General features: G+C 36.9%; 1 protein-coding gene across 4 annotated transcripts in view; it reads right to left on the reverse strand.

Moving 5' to 3' along the window:
• Positions 1-14,009, reverse strand: part of LOC136359341 (baculoviral IAP repeat-containing protein 6) — a 175,252-nt gene that overhangs the window by 75,426 nt on the left and 85,817 nt on the right. For all 4 annotated transcript variants that reach the window (XM_066315910.1, XM_066315909.1, XM_066315908.1 and 1 more), the window contains exons 47-55: positions 12,368-12,543; positions 11,735-11,831; positions 11,362-11,556; positions 8,905-9,105; positions 8,006-8,285; positions 5,676-5,932; positions 4,404-4,512; positions 3,691-3,912; positions 61-841 (exon numbers count right to left, since the gene is read on the reverse strand). In XM_066315910.1, the coding sequence (XP_066172007.1) occupies positions 61-841; positions 3,691-3,912; positions 4,404-4,512; positions 5,676-5,932; positions 8,006-8,285; positions 8,905-9,105; positions 11,362-11,556; positions 11,735-11,831; positions 12,368-12,543 (2,318 nt within the window). The remainder of the gene's footprint in view (positions 1-60; positions 842-3,690; positions 3,913-4,403; positions 4,513-5,675; positions 5,933-8,005; positions 8,286-8,904; positions 9,106-11,361; positions 11,557-11,734; positions 11,832-12,367; positions 12,544-14,009) is intronic.

Consider the following 14,009-nt stretch of genomic DNA (forward strand, 5'->3'; position numbering starts at 1 on the left):
AACATAGAAAGTTTTCAAAGTTAGCTGTTAAATTAAGACCTTATTATTCTTCTCTCTCACCTGTGCCATAAGTCTCTGGTTATTAGGATGGCAAGAAATGCACTGTAGGAAGAAAGCAACTGTTGCATTTTCAATTGCTGTCCGCTGCTGAGTGGTCAATCCTGTGGTTACAGTTGAAGAAAGCAAGCTGGATCTTGCACTGGTCTGTTGTGCCGTCATATTGTGTCCTCCAGAGGTAGCACCAGAATGGCACAACAGGAATAAAAGTGCTGTCCACAATGGATTGACTTCAGAGCCACCCAACCAATCCTTCATCATGTGGCTGTTGCCAACTTCTGTCAGAAACCTGAGAACAGGAGCGACCAGGTCTGCCGTGATGGGCATTTTATTAAAGTGCTGTGGAACATGGTGCCTCCTGAGCCTGTCCTGGGTGATATCCGTTGATTGTGCAGTGCAGTCAGAGCTAGAAGTATGGTTAAAGCAAAAACTAGCAAGACTTCGTACAAGCAGTGAAGGCAAACCTGAGTCCAGTAACTGCTTGATAGCTTCAGGAGACTGAGATGAGGCAGCAAGAGTAGCCAGGTGAGACTCTGTTAGTGCAAGAGGGGCTTGTGCATTTTTAGAGTCATCTGTCAAAGATGAACTAAGGTCCTGCTTTTTGCTGTCATCAGTCATAGACAGTCTGTGCTGACACTGCATTGGAGGAGGAGTGATACCCATCCATCCCATCAGTAAGGAAAAGTAATTTGGGTGGATGTGGCACATGGAACAAAGCAAACTATCAACAGCTTTCTTCAAAACCATGTTGCAGGGAAGAGACATGGACCAGTTAAAAAGTGACCTGTAGAAGACAGAAAAATCGTATCAATACATAATCTGCCAGTCTTTTTTATCACTGGTTCATACAACATTTCTGCACTTTAATGATTTACTATTATAGAAGCTGCTGTGAAACATCCCATGCTGAACTTGGAAGATTCTTCTGGATCACAAAAGAATGCTGATTACCCAAAAGGCATTTCTCAACTGTTATGCTTAAATTTCTTTCACCATACTGTATTTTAAATAGATATAAACCAGCTGCACACAAAAACCAGATTTCAGTCTTTTGATAGTTGTCATACATCTTATACATTTTCAACCAACTGCAACCTCTTTGAGCTGTCAATTCTCCAAGCTGCAGCTATTTGGGTCACACATGTGTATGTACTCAGGCTCATTTACATGAAGGTCTCAATTCTCTGTAAGAACTGAAAGTACTTTAACATGTTTCAAAATTTATAAAAATCTCCCTTATTAGGAATTCTTTTAAAGATGCTTCAAAAAAATGAAAGCAGCAACAACCCTGTTGGCAGAACAAAACACCCCTGCTATCCCTTACTTGACCTCAACTTAGGACACAAGTAAACAACAGAATTATTCCTCAGTGATTCAAAAATCCCACCTACCTTTGACTTCACACCCAAGTACTATTTGCTTGAATTATCATCCTAGGCATGAGTGCAGAAGGTAATTTAGCTCCTATTATTCAGCTTAAATTTCAGAAGGGGTACTTGTAAAGTAGAACGGTAATTTCTTCACATGGACTTGTTCAGAGTACGTGAAGTACTTAAAAATTATCTAAACATTTACAGCACTTCATGCCAGTCAATGCTAGGTTTTTAAAATAAATTTGAACGTATTATATATTGCATTCCCATTTGAGGACAAGGGTTGTTTTCCCCTCTTCTGGATGGAAATGTTATTCTATGTTTCGTCTAAGGGCACTTTAGGAACTCAAGGAACTCTCTGGCTCTAACCAAAAGTTGGATTTATCACCAGTCAAGAAAATGGTCGATAAAACCCCTCCCTAACAGAAAACTCATCTCAGTGGCTAAATGATCTGTAACTCTGGAAAGACAGTCACAATTTCCAAAAGTCCACATATAATAAAGCTACACACTTAAGTCTCCTCCAACTATATATTAACACAATCCAAATGCCAAAATCTTCCAGATGAGTTCATGCTCTATGAAAAATAAGTTTTTTTTCTAAATACATATTTAAAAATAACTAAGGTATTAGCATTCACTGGCCAAAGCAAAAACACTGAAATGGAAAATAAGGATGATGGGAAAATATTTCCAAGAAAAAAGTGATTTATCACATGAAGGAAAAACTTGGAGCTATAGCTAGAATCCATTACAGTATTTCAAAAGTTACAATATCAAAGAAGATGAAAAATACATACGAAAAGTTATTTTTATTAGAAAAGTTATTTACCCATATAACTGACAAAAAAGCTTTTATGTTTATTACAGAATATATTTTATAATTTGCTCCAGATGGTGGCTCGTATGAGTGATAGTTTTATATCTGGCAGGAGGTAGGGGAACAGGGCTATATCATAGCTTGCATACTCAAACTAGGTACAAACTATCATTTCTCCCTGTGATGAAAACAACACACTATCCTCCAAAAGACAGGAATTGAGCTGTGCAACCCATATTTATATAAATATTTATATAAATCTAATTAAGCTGTCCATTTTAGAAAGTCTATTTTTATTAGACCTTTTCAAATCTTAGAATGTATCCTGAAAATGTATTGAAGTGTATTGCTAAAAGGACTAACTGACCTGCAATTTAAAATCCTTAAAATGATTCCCAAGATGAACAAGCTCATTTTGAATTAAAAATTATCTAACACAGTATCACCAAAATGTCATTGGAAATTGTTTTGCTTGAAGTCATGTAAGAGTTCCACATGCTTGTACCTGTAACCATAACTAAATGGTTACGACTTACACTTGGATGGTGTTTGAATGCTTGACTAGGCCTAAAGGCGATTGGTTGTAGAAAAATACGAAGGTTTCCTAACAGTAACAACAAAACCATGTGCAAAATCCCTTCATTAACAGCAAATGTATTCAAAAGTACAAATCAAAGAAGCCTGACTAATGCTAGATACAGTAATTTAACAGCCATTTTTTATAAAACATGTGAAACAATGTTATGTGGCTTGTTTTGTTTAAACAGAAGATGGTTAAGCAACATAAACTGCAAATATTAGATCATATATTTTCATTTTGGGAGTCACTAAGGGTACACATTTGGTATTTAGGGTGAACTTCTCTTTAGAATGCATCAAAATGAAGCCCGTTCATAGCTGAAGCTCCAGATTTTGTGCCTTCATTTCTTTCAGATCAGACTGGCCAGAACAGAAGTAAAAACTCCAAGAAAACATCCCTCCCTTCCTTCATCTCAGCTATCAGTTACAGATACTGGATCTGTGACCAATAAGATAATACTTCTGTAACAGCATCCTAATGAAAATCCCTTATATTTACTTTGGAAATTACTGCAAACAATTTCAAGGATAGCCCATTAAAAGACCTCATAAACAAAACCATTACCAGCTCACCTTTTACATATATGCAAGTATATACATGGATTTGCTGTTTCATTTCAGATTTTTGCATCTTTAAATACAATCATACCTGGAATATGGGAAGTGAAGCTTTGAGTTTAGAACTACAAAACTACCTGTTTGGATATCTTTAGGTATCTGTTCTATCAATTCGCTTCAGGCTTCAGCTTCACTTTCCATTATTCTTTCACAGTAAGTGCCCTTCAAGTTGTATTACATCCATGAACAAAACAATTTAAATATAAAAACAATTATACAAGTGCAAAACTTGGCTTTACTTACTCAAAGAGCTCCCTGTCCAGCAATGCTGGCAAATTGTATTCAACGAGCAATTCGTAACTATGCCACAGAATTGCTGCCACACAATGCAAGTGGGAAGGGGATGGCATCAAAAGCCCATACTCTCTGGTTGAGCTATTGGGACAGATGTAGCTGACCCGGCCACTCTTTTTCATAGCTGCAACTCTTGCCGAATCACTGACCCATTTCAGCAGTGCTTGAATTCTGGAAGACAAGATGATGTTGCACATTATAAACGAGCAAAGACACACTCAGAATCAAATTAGCCTGCTGGTTTTTTGTAATCCAATTTACACATTTATCTCTTTCTTTGAAGCAAAGTTCAAGCTCATTTTTCTCAAGACTTAGTTTAAGGCAAAAATTAATCAAAAAATTTATCTGGGACAGCCAAATGTGAACCTTCTACAGAAAAAGAAAATACAGCAGGTATCTGAGTTCTGACTATTTGAAAGAAAAGTTGAAAACCAAAGTTTTATCACATTTATAAGAGCAGAAAAAGAGGGACAGCATGCTCTGGAAAGGACTCAAAGATCTAAGACAGAAAGCTGGGAGAGCTTCTTCAGATGTCTGCACTTCCATGCTACCTCATAACATTCAGATTTCAAAAACGTTCGGTTTTGTGAACTAATATCAAGCCTCTGTTTAACAGGTTATTTTCTGCATATGCTTCCATATGACAACCCAAATAACATTACCTATCTTTTGTTCCAGGGTCTTGAGTTGTTCCAAGCTGATAAAGAATGTCTATTGTGGAGTCAGAAGAGAGACCATTTAATCTTCCAAACAGTAAAGGGCTATTCAGATCTTGCCGCATTAAAAAAAAAAAGGGGAGGGGAAATAACAGAAGTACTTACATACATATTTTAAGTGCACTCATGACATTATTACAAAATTGCAATATTAACACTGAATCAAGTTTTCTCAATAACATAAGGATGATATTCCTATACACACCACTGTCTCAAAACTGTGCATTTTGTATGTCCAATGTTCAGCCTTACTATGCAAGGAAGATCCATTACGATATTCATCAGATACAGGACTTAGAGGTTTATGTATTGGGGTTTTCTTCAACATATTCCAAAACGACATGACTAATTCCAATGCAGCTGTCAAAACTCTTGCTTCACAGAAGCAAACACTCTTTTCAAAATAAATGCGTATTTAACTCAAATTTCAATCAATGGGATTACATATGAAGATTTACACAGATTATTTCCTATTCAGCTTCTCCTCACTGTGTTCAACCTCTGCCCTGCCAGAAAGTACTCTCCCCTATCTAACAACATTCCAGCAAAAGAGAGCAGTCTACGCTGAAACACTAACTCATGGCAAAAGAAGTCATGGATGCCATTTTTAAAAGAGTGCTTTCTGTTAGCAGCCTCAAAACCGAAAAAAACTGAATTTGTTTTCTTTCATTTAGAAGCTACAAAACAGCAAAGTGGTATGAAACCATAAATACAATAAACACTCAGTGCACTAACAGAACAGCTTCTGCAAAATTTCACTGAGACATAGAATATAGTGGTATCTTCCTTATGTACCTCCACACATAAATATTTTCAATGCTTAGTGTTATTCAGAATTTATACTATCCTACAGACTTACTGCTGCCCAAATTCTGCATTAGTTTTCCTTAACAGTACTTGTGCAGCACTCATTATTTTAAAACATCTGGACACAGTATCTAAAGTAAGAGGCACTTAGGATACACTGTACATCCTACTCTGTCTTCAAACCACCCATCTAATTATGAAAAACCAAACAACCCTGGTTGCAGTGCTTTACTGTGGTAGGACTACCCACATAAAAAAAGACTGTGATACCTAGAAGCCCAACAAAGTACAATGGCAAATTCTGGCAACCTAGGTTCATAATCAGAAAGCAACATACAAATATACTGCATTTGTACTGTTATACAAGCAATGTTTTTAAGCAAGAACTGAAAAGAAATACACTGCACTCACCTGCAGGATCACTCCCTGATGCCGAGCAGTTTCTTAGAAGAATGTCAATCAATTTTAGACCAATTCTGGTGGACTGAAGTCCAATTTTCACAAGCACAGCCTCGATGTTTGGAGAGTGCATCCCACAGTAAGGGGACATGAGTAAAGCAGCACATGTCTGCAACAGATTAGCAGTGGGTGCTGCAGCACTAGCCATCATTCCTTCCAAATCACTTATGTGAGTGAGGCAGTGGTGTAATAATCTTAACCATCCAATACTGAAAAGGAAAACAGAAAAATGAGCTAATGTACTATTTTATTGTAATACTTTTTATCTGTAGCACAACTACCTGTATTAGATTACAGGACAAGTACTGCAGAAAACTTCTGTGACTTGCTGAAACATCATGAATTTAAGACCACAATAAAATATACATTGATAATGCTGTTGCAATCATTGGATTAAGACTGTAAGAAAGGCAGGGTCTGTGGGCAGAGTTAAGAGCCTACAAGTATTATTACTAAAGTTTTTCAAGATTTCTCGATTCACTTAGATATTTGTTCCAACAGGAAGAAATTCTTCCCTGTTGAGGGAAGGATGAAGGGGAAGGTGTTTATATACGGGGATGGGGTGGGGCAGGCTTGGATTTTATTGATTGTTGATTTTTTTTTTTTTATTGTTGGGTTTTTATTTGCTTGTGGTTGATTTTTTAAACATCAAAAAGGAGTGAAGATGCAACAGTAGTTGGCATTGAAATACACCTGCACAAACTTCCCTGACATCACAAACTTTTAGGATCATACACATTTACAATAAACTATGGTGAATCTTAAGGAATCTAATTTAAAATGCATACAGAAAAAGCAGAGAAATTAAAAACGTGTTAGCTACTACATTTCCCTCATGTCTCTCATTCTTTGACAAATCATCCCGAAGTCCTTTTCATAACAAATCCTAAGAAATAAACCTATTGTAATTGAATCAATTTGGAAACACGCAATAAGACTTTATTTATAAAATATACCACAATACTATTTAAACTAGCACCATGAACAATATGGCAATCTAAGCTCTATGTGAAATAAACCTCTCACTGACAAATTCTAAACTAGCAGTTTGCTTCCACAACTAACCTTTACCACAGTTTAAAAAAAATGCAGACTTTATTATAGATCTTAAATTAGGCTTACAATTTTATTTTAGGAAACATTTACTCATAAATCAATTGGACTCATTAATTACAAGAGAGCAAGTTCTCTGGTATGTCTAAAACAAAATTTATGCAGGTTTACTGAATATGCTTCACATTACTATCATTGTTTTTATTGAGATATAACATTAAGCTGAAAGCTACAATAAAACATTTCAACAAATGAGGAACATACACACATCTTCTTTCTTTAGATACTGATTACTCTTGTGTGACTTTATTATAACCTTTTCTGAAGTAAAAATATAGTATAATTTGGTTATAATAGTTTTCTTCACTGCTATTTAAGGGCAAAAACCAATTTCAGTTATACAGCTTTTAATAATTATACACTGAGAGTATTTATGTTCTCTGAATTTACTTATGCTCTTAAAATTTTTCCCTGCATAAGAAAGGTTTTCAAAACTTTCCCATGCTCTCTTCAAATTTATAAACATTAAGGTTCAAAGATGAAATATTTAAAATGAGTAAGTTTTTACAATTTAGTAAGCTAAGCTTAAAAACCGGGAAATCTCAAAAATCCATCCAGTAAATTAAATTCAAAGTTGGGAAACTTTGACACTTAAAAAAAATCCCTTATGTGTTCATTTATCTTATTTTTAAAATGAGTAAGAAACTCAAAATGCCACCAAACCAAGTAAATGCTTTTGAAAAGAAATCTTGCTGATATGTCAGAATCATAACAACATTCAGCTCCTATTTCTGAAATGTTTGCAAACAGCAATATTAGATATGACTTCCACAAAACATTCCATTGTTCTATTTCTACTCCTGCTCCAATACTTATGTAACTCCGCTGACTTCTGAAAGGATAAGAGGTATTCTGGCACTCCATTTTTTTTGACAACTGCCATTAAAAACACAAAATGCAACTCCAAATGCTTTCCTATGCTTTGTATTCTCTCACCATTGCAGGGACAAAACATTCCCTTTTATATTTGTCGACGAAGCATGCTACTAAAGAAGGCAGAAGTACTGCTTATATTTCCTTTCCTTTCCTTTCATATTGGAATAAAAAAAAAAAAAAAAAAGAGGAAGAATTTGCTACTGAAAGATCTGATTCAGAGAAGAAGCACCATAAAAAACCTGAACCCTAAAGCATAAACTGGCACAAACTGTCCCCTGACACTGGAGCCTTACCTGGTTTTGGAGACCTGGTCCTCAGAGGGCAGGAAGGGATTATTGACAGTGGCAGAGGAGGTGTTTCCAAAGGCAGTGAGGCCCAGCAGTTTGATCTGAGAGAGGCCCAGGGTACTGGCATCCCGAGGACGATGGAGACGAAGGCAGACAGCAGAGGCAACTTCAGCTTTTACCAGCTGGATTTTTATATAGGTGAGACCACTCGTGATAACAGGAGTTGACAATGGTAACATGTTGACACCATCTGCACTTATTTCAACAGATACTGATGAAGGGCAAGCTATAGAGTAAGATAAGAAGGTTTAACACTATTTTAAAATCTGTACCAGTTTATCTTCATCATGGATACATGGTCAACACTTAAAATTCAGAGAACAAAATGCCTGACATGATCTCAGGCAGACACTACTACAGAACTGCAGCTGGAGAACTTGACCTGGGAGATGGTACATGTTAAAAAGCACAAGCACATGGTATACAGAGTTTATTTCAAAGACTTCAGACGAAGAAAAGTCCTGATACTGAAAACACTGTTTCCCTATCAGGGCTACAACAATATGAGCTGAAAATCTCATGGTTTTTCCCAACTACCATATAAAAGCATTTTGCCTGAAGACCCTTGATCAATACCACTTTCTCAGTGGGCAAACTTTTGATAAATATGACAAAGTTTTTTGACATGTTTAACATGAATGCCACATGCCATCTACTAAGCTAGAAAACAAGCAGAGGCAGGGCCTTCCATTCTCAAGGAAAGCAGAATTTGCAAGCTTTTCACACTTATTTTACAGGCATTATTAAAACAATCTCCCAGCTTAAGTTCCTCTGATTATACTCCTTGTATTATATCCCAACCTTCAAATTTTTGAACTGGCATCAGCATCAGTGAATCTACTTACTTGCCAGAGAGGCCAGGTGAGGCTGGATGTGGATCTCCTTGAGCAGCACAGCTGCAGGAAGGTGAATCGTGAGGTCACACCAAGCTTCCTCAGGTAAAAATATGTATGACCATGCAGCAGAGCGAGCCCGTCTGTGGGGAGGAGTAGCCTGCAACAGCACTTCAGCAGGCTGGGCAGTGGGACTGCTGGAGGTGATCGAACCTTCAAAAACAGCATCATTAACATTGATTATTCATGTTTATTAATAAAACCCACATTAATTTACAACCTGAACTGTGGAAAACATCTTTTCTTTTCTGTCTCATCTCTTCTGCTTCATCAGTAATATCCCATGTTTAATGCTTACTGCCCAGTTATTTTTCTTTTACTCTGGGACTATTTTAAATACACAATTCACGTATCCACATGCATATGTATGTCCTTTAAATTTGCTAGGGGACAATTACTACCGAAATTCTAAACTTACTCTCAAGAGTACATGACAAAAAAAACCCAAAAAGAAAGGCAGGTTGAACAGCATGCTTAGAACTTGAACTCAGTTAATTCACAGTTAACATACTTTAAATACTAAAATAACATACATGACTTCAAAACCAACTTCTGCAACACTTTTTTCTTTAAAAAGGTTTCACATGAAAATCCTTTTCTAAAAAAGACACCAGAATAAAAAAATAAACTGACCACAGCTTCTGCTTCTTTTTCTACTCCTAGCATAAGTTAAGAATGAAGAAGGAAAATGTAGGCTGTCTTCTTTATCAAATTACAGGGCATAACAAGACCAGATTTGAGCTGTTCCAAACTACAGGCACTTGGGGTGTCTTACTGTAGTTTTAGCCTGACCCCACGATTCAATGTCTGGCAGCAGCTGGACATTAATTCCTGGACACATTCTGATAAACTTTCATCCCAAAACGAATTAAGCTCATCTCAGAGAATAACTATTGTAATAAGTTTGCCAAGACTCCATTATTTTCATGCAGGAAAAGCCAATTCTTTATTATCACAAATCATTTTACACAGTTTTTACAGACTTCATGTGCAACTTCAATTGGTTAATAGCTTTCTTGCTAATTACTCTATTGGTTAGTAAAAGGTATTCTACTTGTCCATCAAATATCTCTATTCTTGGATTGTTTACAGATTTTCTTTACTGATTCTCATGGGACAAATCTCTTCTTATTGCAGGTGCATTTGTTTTTCAACCCAGGAATAGGCTATTACACTAAGATTGTTTTTGCATGGGAACTTGCAAATTACTTAGAAGAAATGACAGGCTAACTTTGGCAATTTAGCAGAGCAGGCCTGATTTTATGAGGCCTTTCTTTTATAATTCTTTTACCTGTCATAACAAACAACCACATGATGAGAATCAGAATATACTACAGAGACCACTAAATGATGGGAATTAGAATGTACTAAGTGAGGGCAATGAAGGTTAATTTCAAAAGCACAATCCTGACTGAAAGTTAAATATTAAGAGAGATGCCCTCATGGCAGAACATCAAGAACTGCAGCACTCTGTAAGCTGGAAGACAAGGCAGGCAATAACATATTGCCATACATGCTTAGGATTTTTATGATTTAAAGTAACAAAGGACGAACACTCACAGGATTTCTAAATTTACCATTTAGAAATCTGTGAAGAGCAAAGTAGATTTCCAGAGCCTCCTATTCTACCAAATAAACCTCTTTTTATTGTCTTTTGTAATGCCATTATTTTTGACACTAGTAAATTTGAATCACGGGACTCAATGGATTCCTTTCTCATTCAATAATCTCTCCAGGAATTTTAAAATTAATCCCCTCTTGTCAGTGACAAAAACCGTATGATACATTCAAGGGCTGCACTAGTGGGCAGCAACAGAAAACAAAGACACTAGTACTGATAAGGAAAGCCTTTGTAAGATAGTAAGTACCTCTACCTCTTAAAACATTTTAGTTAACTGGCAGCCATTGTATTGATATAAAAACAGCACTGCAATTCTAACAAATGCTCATGCAGGCAACATGAGAGTAGTCAGATGTAGCACCATCAGAAATATCAGCCTTATGCTCCAGCTTCTGCTTTGCTTTACAGAGCTCAGGCTCATTCTCTGTCATCCCACCCTGCCATGATTCTCCATTAATTCCAAAACTGATGTGCCTAAGTTACTCAGTCTTCGTGTGTCTAAGGCAGATGGTGGGCTGGAACCAGGGGAGGAGAAAGGGTCACCTTGATGCATGACTTCATCAGACAGACCACTCCTCCTCTTCCCTGTCCACGTAAGGCCTTATTACCTGTGGTGGAGGGGACTAACCTCATCCCTCAACATCACCCTGAAACACCAGCAACTCTTCTTATTAGAAGACTTAGTAGTATTGGAACATTTGACACTACCATATTACTTTTTGTTTAGAACTTGATACCCATTCAAATGACCAACAGACATTAATCTAAGAGAAAGAAAGGTCACTCACCCAAAGGTGCAAAGTTATGAATTCCTTCTGCATTATCAGGCTCGGAAGCAAGCACTCTGGCTTTCAAACTGCTGTCTGTCGCTTTGGTGGGACCAGAATCCAGGAATTTCATTATAGTTGAAACCATGCTCCTTGCTGTGTTAACAATAGCCCTTGTGCTTGTTACCATGTTGTTACAGATAAGTTGAACACCACCTGTGTATGATGTGGGTAGAGAGAAAAAATACTACTCAGAAGCATGCAATAGATTCCACACAAGCAAAGGCCTACTTAGTAAACTGGCCCATGTACACACATATATGTATTCTTTAAGTGCCAAAAAAATCAAAACCCAATTTTTTATTTGATGTGGCTGAAGAAAAGACATTCTTACCCATATCATGGAAAGCCTTCAGTGCCTCACTTGTATCCAACACTCGTAAAATGAACCAGAGCAGTGGCTCAGATAACTGACATGTGGCAAGAGAACCCTAGAAGAAAATCAATTAAGAAATACATGGTTTCATACAAAATTAGTACAGTAGAAATTCAAATAACAAAACCTCTAAACCTCTCCTTTTAGTAAGCAAAACTACCAGGGAAGAGATGCCACCAGGGAAGAAATGCCACCATATATAATACCATGCTCCACATGGTTCAATTCCTTACACAGAAGTCTTCGGGTATGGAAAAGCTCATACTCAGAGGGTGAGCATCTTCAGGGAAATAAGAGTACTGAGCATTAAATGGCCACAGTACATGTGCTTCTCCCTTACACATAATAAAATATCTGTTCAATCTTCAAGCCTTTAGCCAGCACCATTTACAGAAATGTCAAAATGTCCTTAGAGAACTCTCTACCATAGGAAACAGCGAAGGGCTTCCTAACTTCCGCACCCAAATGAAGTGGATGAAGAGGATGTAAAAATGTTTACATTTATTTTACGTAGCAATACTTAAGTTTTCTGGCCTTATTACTGATTACAGCATCACTACCTTGAAGCACAGCAAGCCTAAGGGAACTTACCTGCCTTCCCATGTACCCACAGGCCATGTAGGTAAGAATAGGCTGAAGCATCACTTGAACTGTTGTTGCTTTCTTACTAAGTGTTGTCAGGATAGTGAACAACCCATCTCCAACTGATATGGCATCTAAGCCACCATGAAAGTTCTCATGTTTAGTCAGATGTAAGCCACTTGCACCTAAATGAAAAAGAGACAGCTCAAAGGTCACAAACTAAGACCTAGCAAACCATTAAGCACATAAGAGAACTCAAGAATATTCAAAATGTTCGCACGGATTTTACAAAGTACAAATGGACCCATTTTCAGGATCATATGACTTAAAATTAGTGTTTCCAGAAATGTATAAATAGAAAGACTTGACCCAAGAAGTCAGGAAATTCAAATCATACCATAAAAATGAGTGTAATTAGTGAAGGAAATAGGGTAACTACAAGGATTGGAATCGCTCCTAGCCAGAAGCAACTGACATTTAAGACATTTTTCAGAAAATAATAAAGTGCCCTTGTGCTGCCAAAAACATCCCCAAACATTTAACACATTTCTATTAGAAATACTTCCCCTGGAATTCTGTTTCTCACTATTAAAGCTCAGGATTTATTGATGATCATCTGAATATCAACTTTCAGCAATATTTACTACACATTGCTGAGATTACAGACAGAAAGCAAAGTAATAGTCTTCCCATGGAAGAGATTACTTCCATAAATACAACTGTCTTACAAATCATAAGACTTTGATCTGGAAGAGCTGTGAAAAGTGGTCTCAGATTTAAATGTAAGACAACCACAGAGCAATCCTGTCCCATTTAGAGAAACTGAAGTTGTACCAACAAACAGTAATAAAAATCAGTGTGCTCAAGTGATCTTCGGAGCATGTCTTAAAGAAACATTTTGGCAAGAGAATTGCCAGGTGTAGTATACTCTGACCACCTTCTAAATTGTCAAGAAAGCAAATATTGATAAGCAACGCATGCAAAGCAACAAATAAAGCAGTCCTAAGACCCAGCCTCTGTCCAGCCTGGAAAAGTTAAATGGAATGAATGATAGAGCTGAAGTCAAGTGAGCTGGATTTGCTGTGAGGGAGGACCTTCAGGTGAGGACAAGATAGGAGGTAAATACTGTTACTTGTGTGATTTTCACAGTTTGTCAATTACACAGCATAAAACCCTAATGAAACAGACAGAATGGTCATAAAAGGAAAAACAGAAAGAAATTGTTTAAAATTCATTTGACAAGTGAATTACTCACGGCCATTCTGGATCCTGACCAGCTGGCTTGCCAGATGCAGTAAATTAATACTACTAGAATAAATGTTGACACCAGATGTTGACTACCTATCAGACATTTACAGACATCTTCTTGTTTACCTATCCTGGTAGCACCTTTCCATGCTGCATTAGTTATTACATGCTTACTACTATATGCTGATAACTGATTTTTTGATCTTGTGTAACTCTGACTGTAGTCTTGCAAAATGTTTTGTTCATAGAGATTGTCTGGAAAGAGTTTAATATAGTTTTTCTTGAAGTAACTAAACCCATACATAGCTGTGTTGCAACTTCCCAAAATACATGGACAGATTATTTTCAATAACCTGTATTAAAAACACTTTGGAAGAACAATCCGTTGAAAGGATTAGCTGGC

The sequence above is a fragment of the Sylvia atricapilla genome, chromosome 3 (assembly GCF_009819655.1).
Source record: "Sylvia atricapilla isolate bSylAtr1 chromosome 3, bSylAtr1.pri, whole genome shotgun sequence".
Taxonomy (NCBI): domain Eukaryota; kingdom Metazoa; phylum Chordata; class Aves; order Passeriformes; family Sylviidae; genus Sylvia; species Sylvia atricapilla.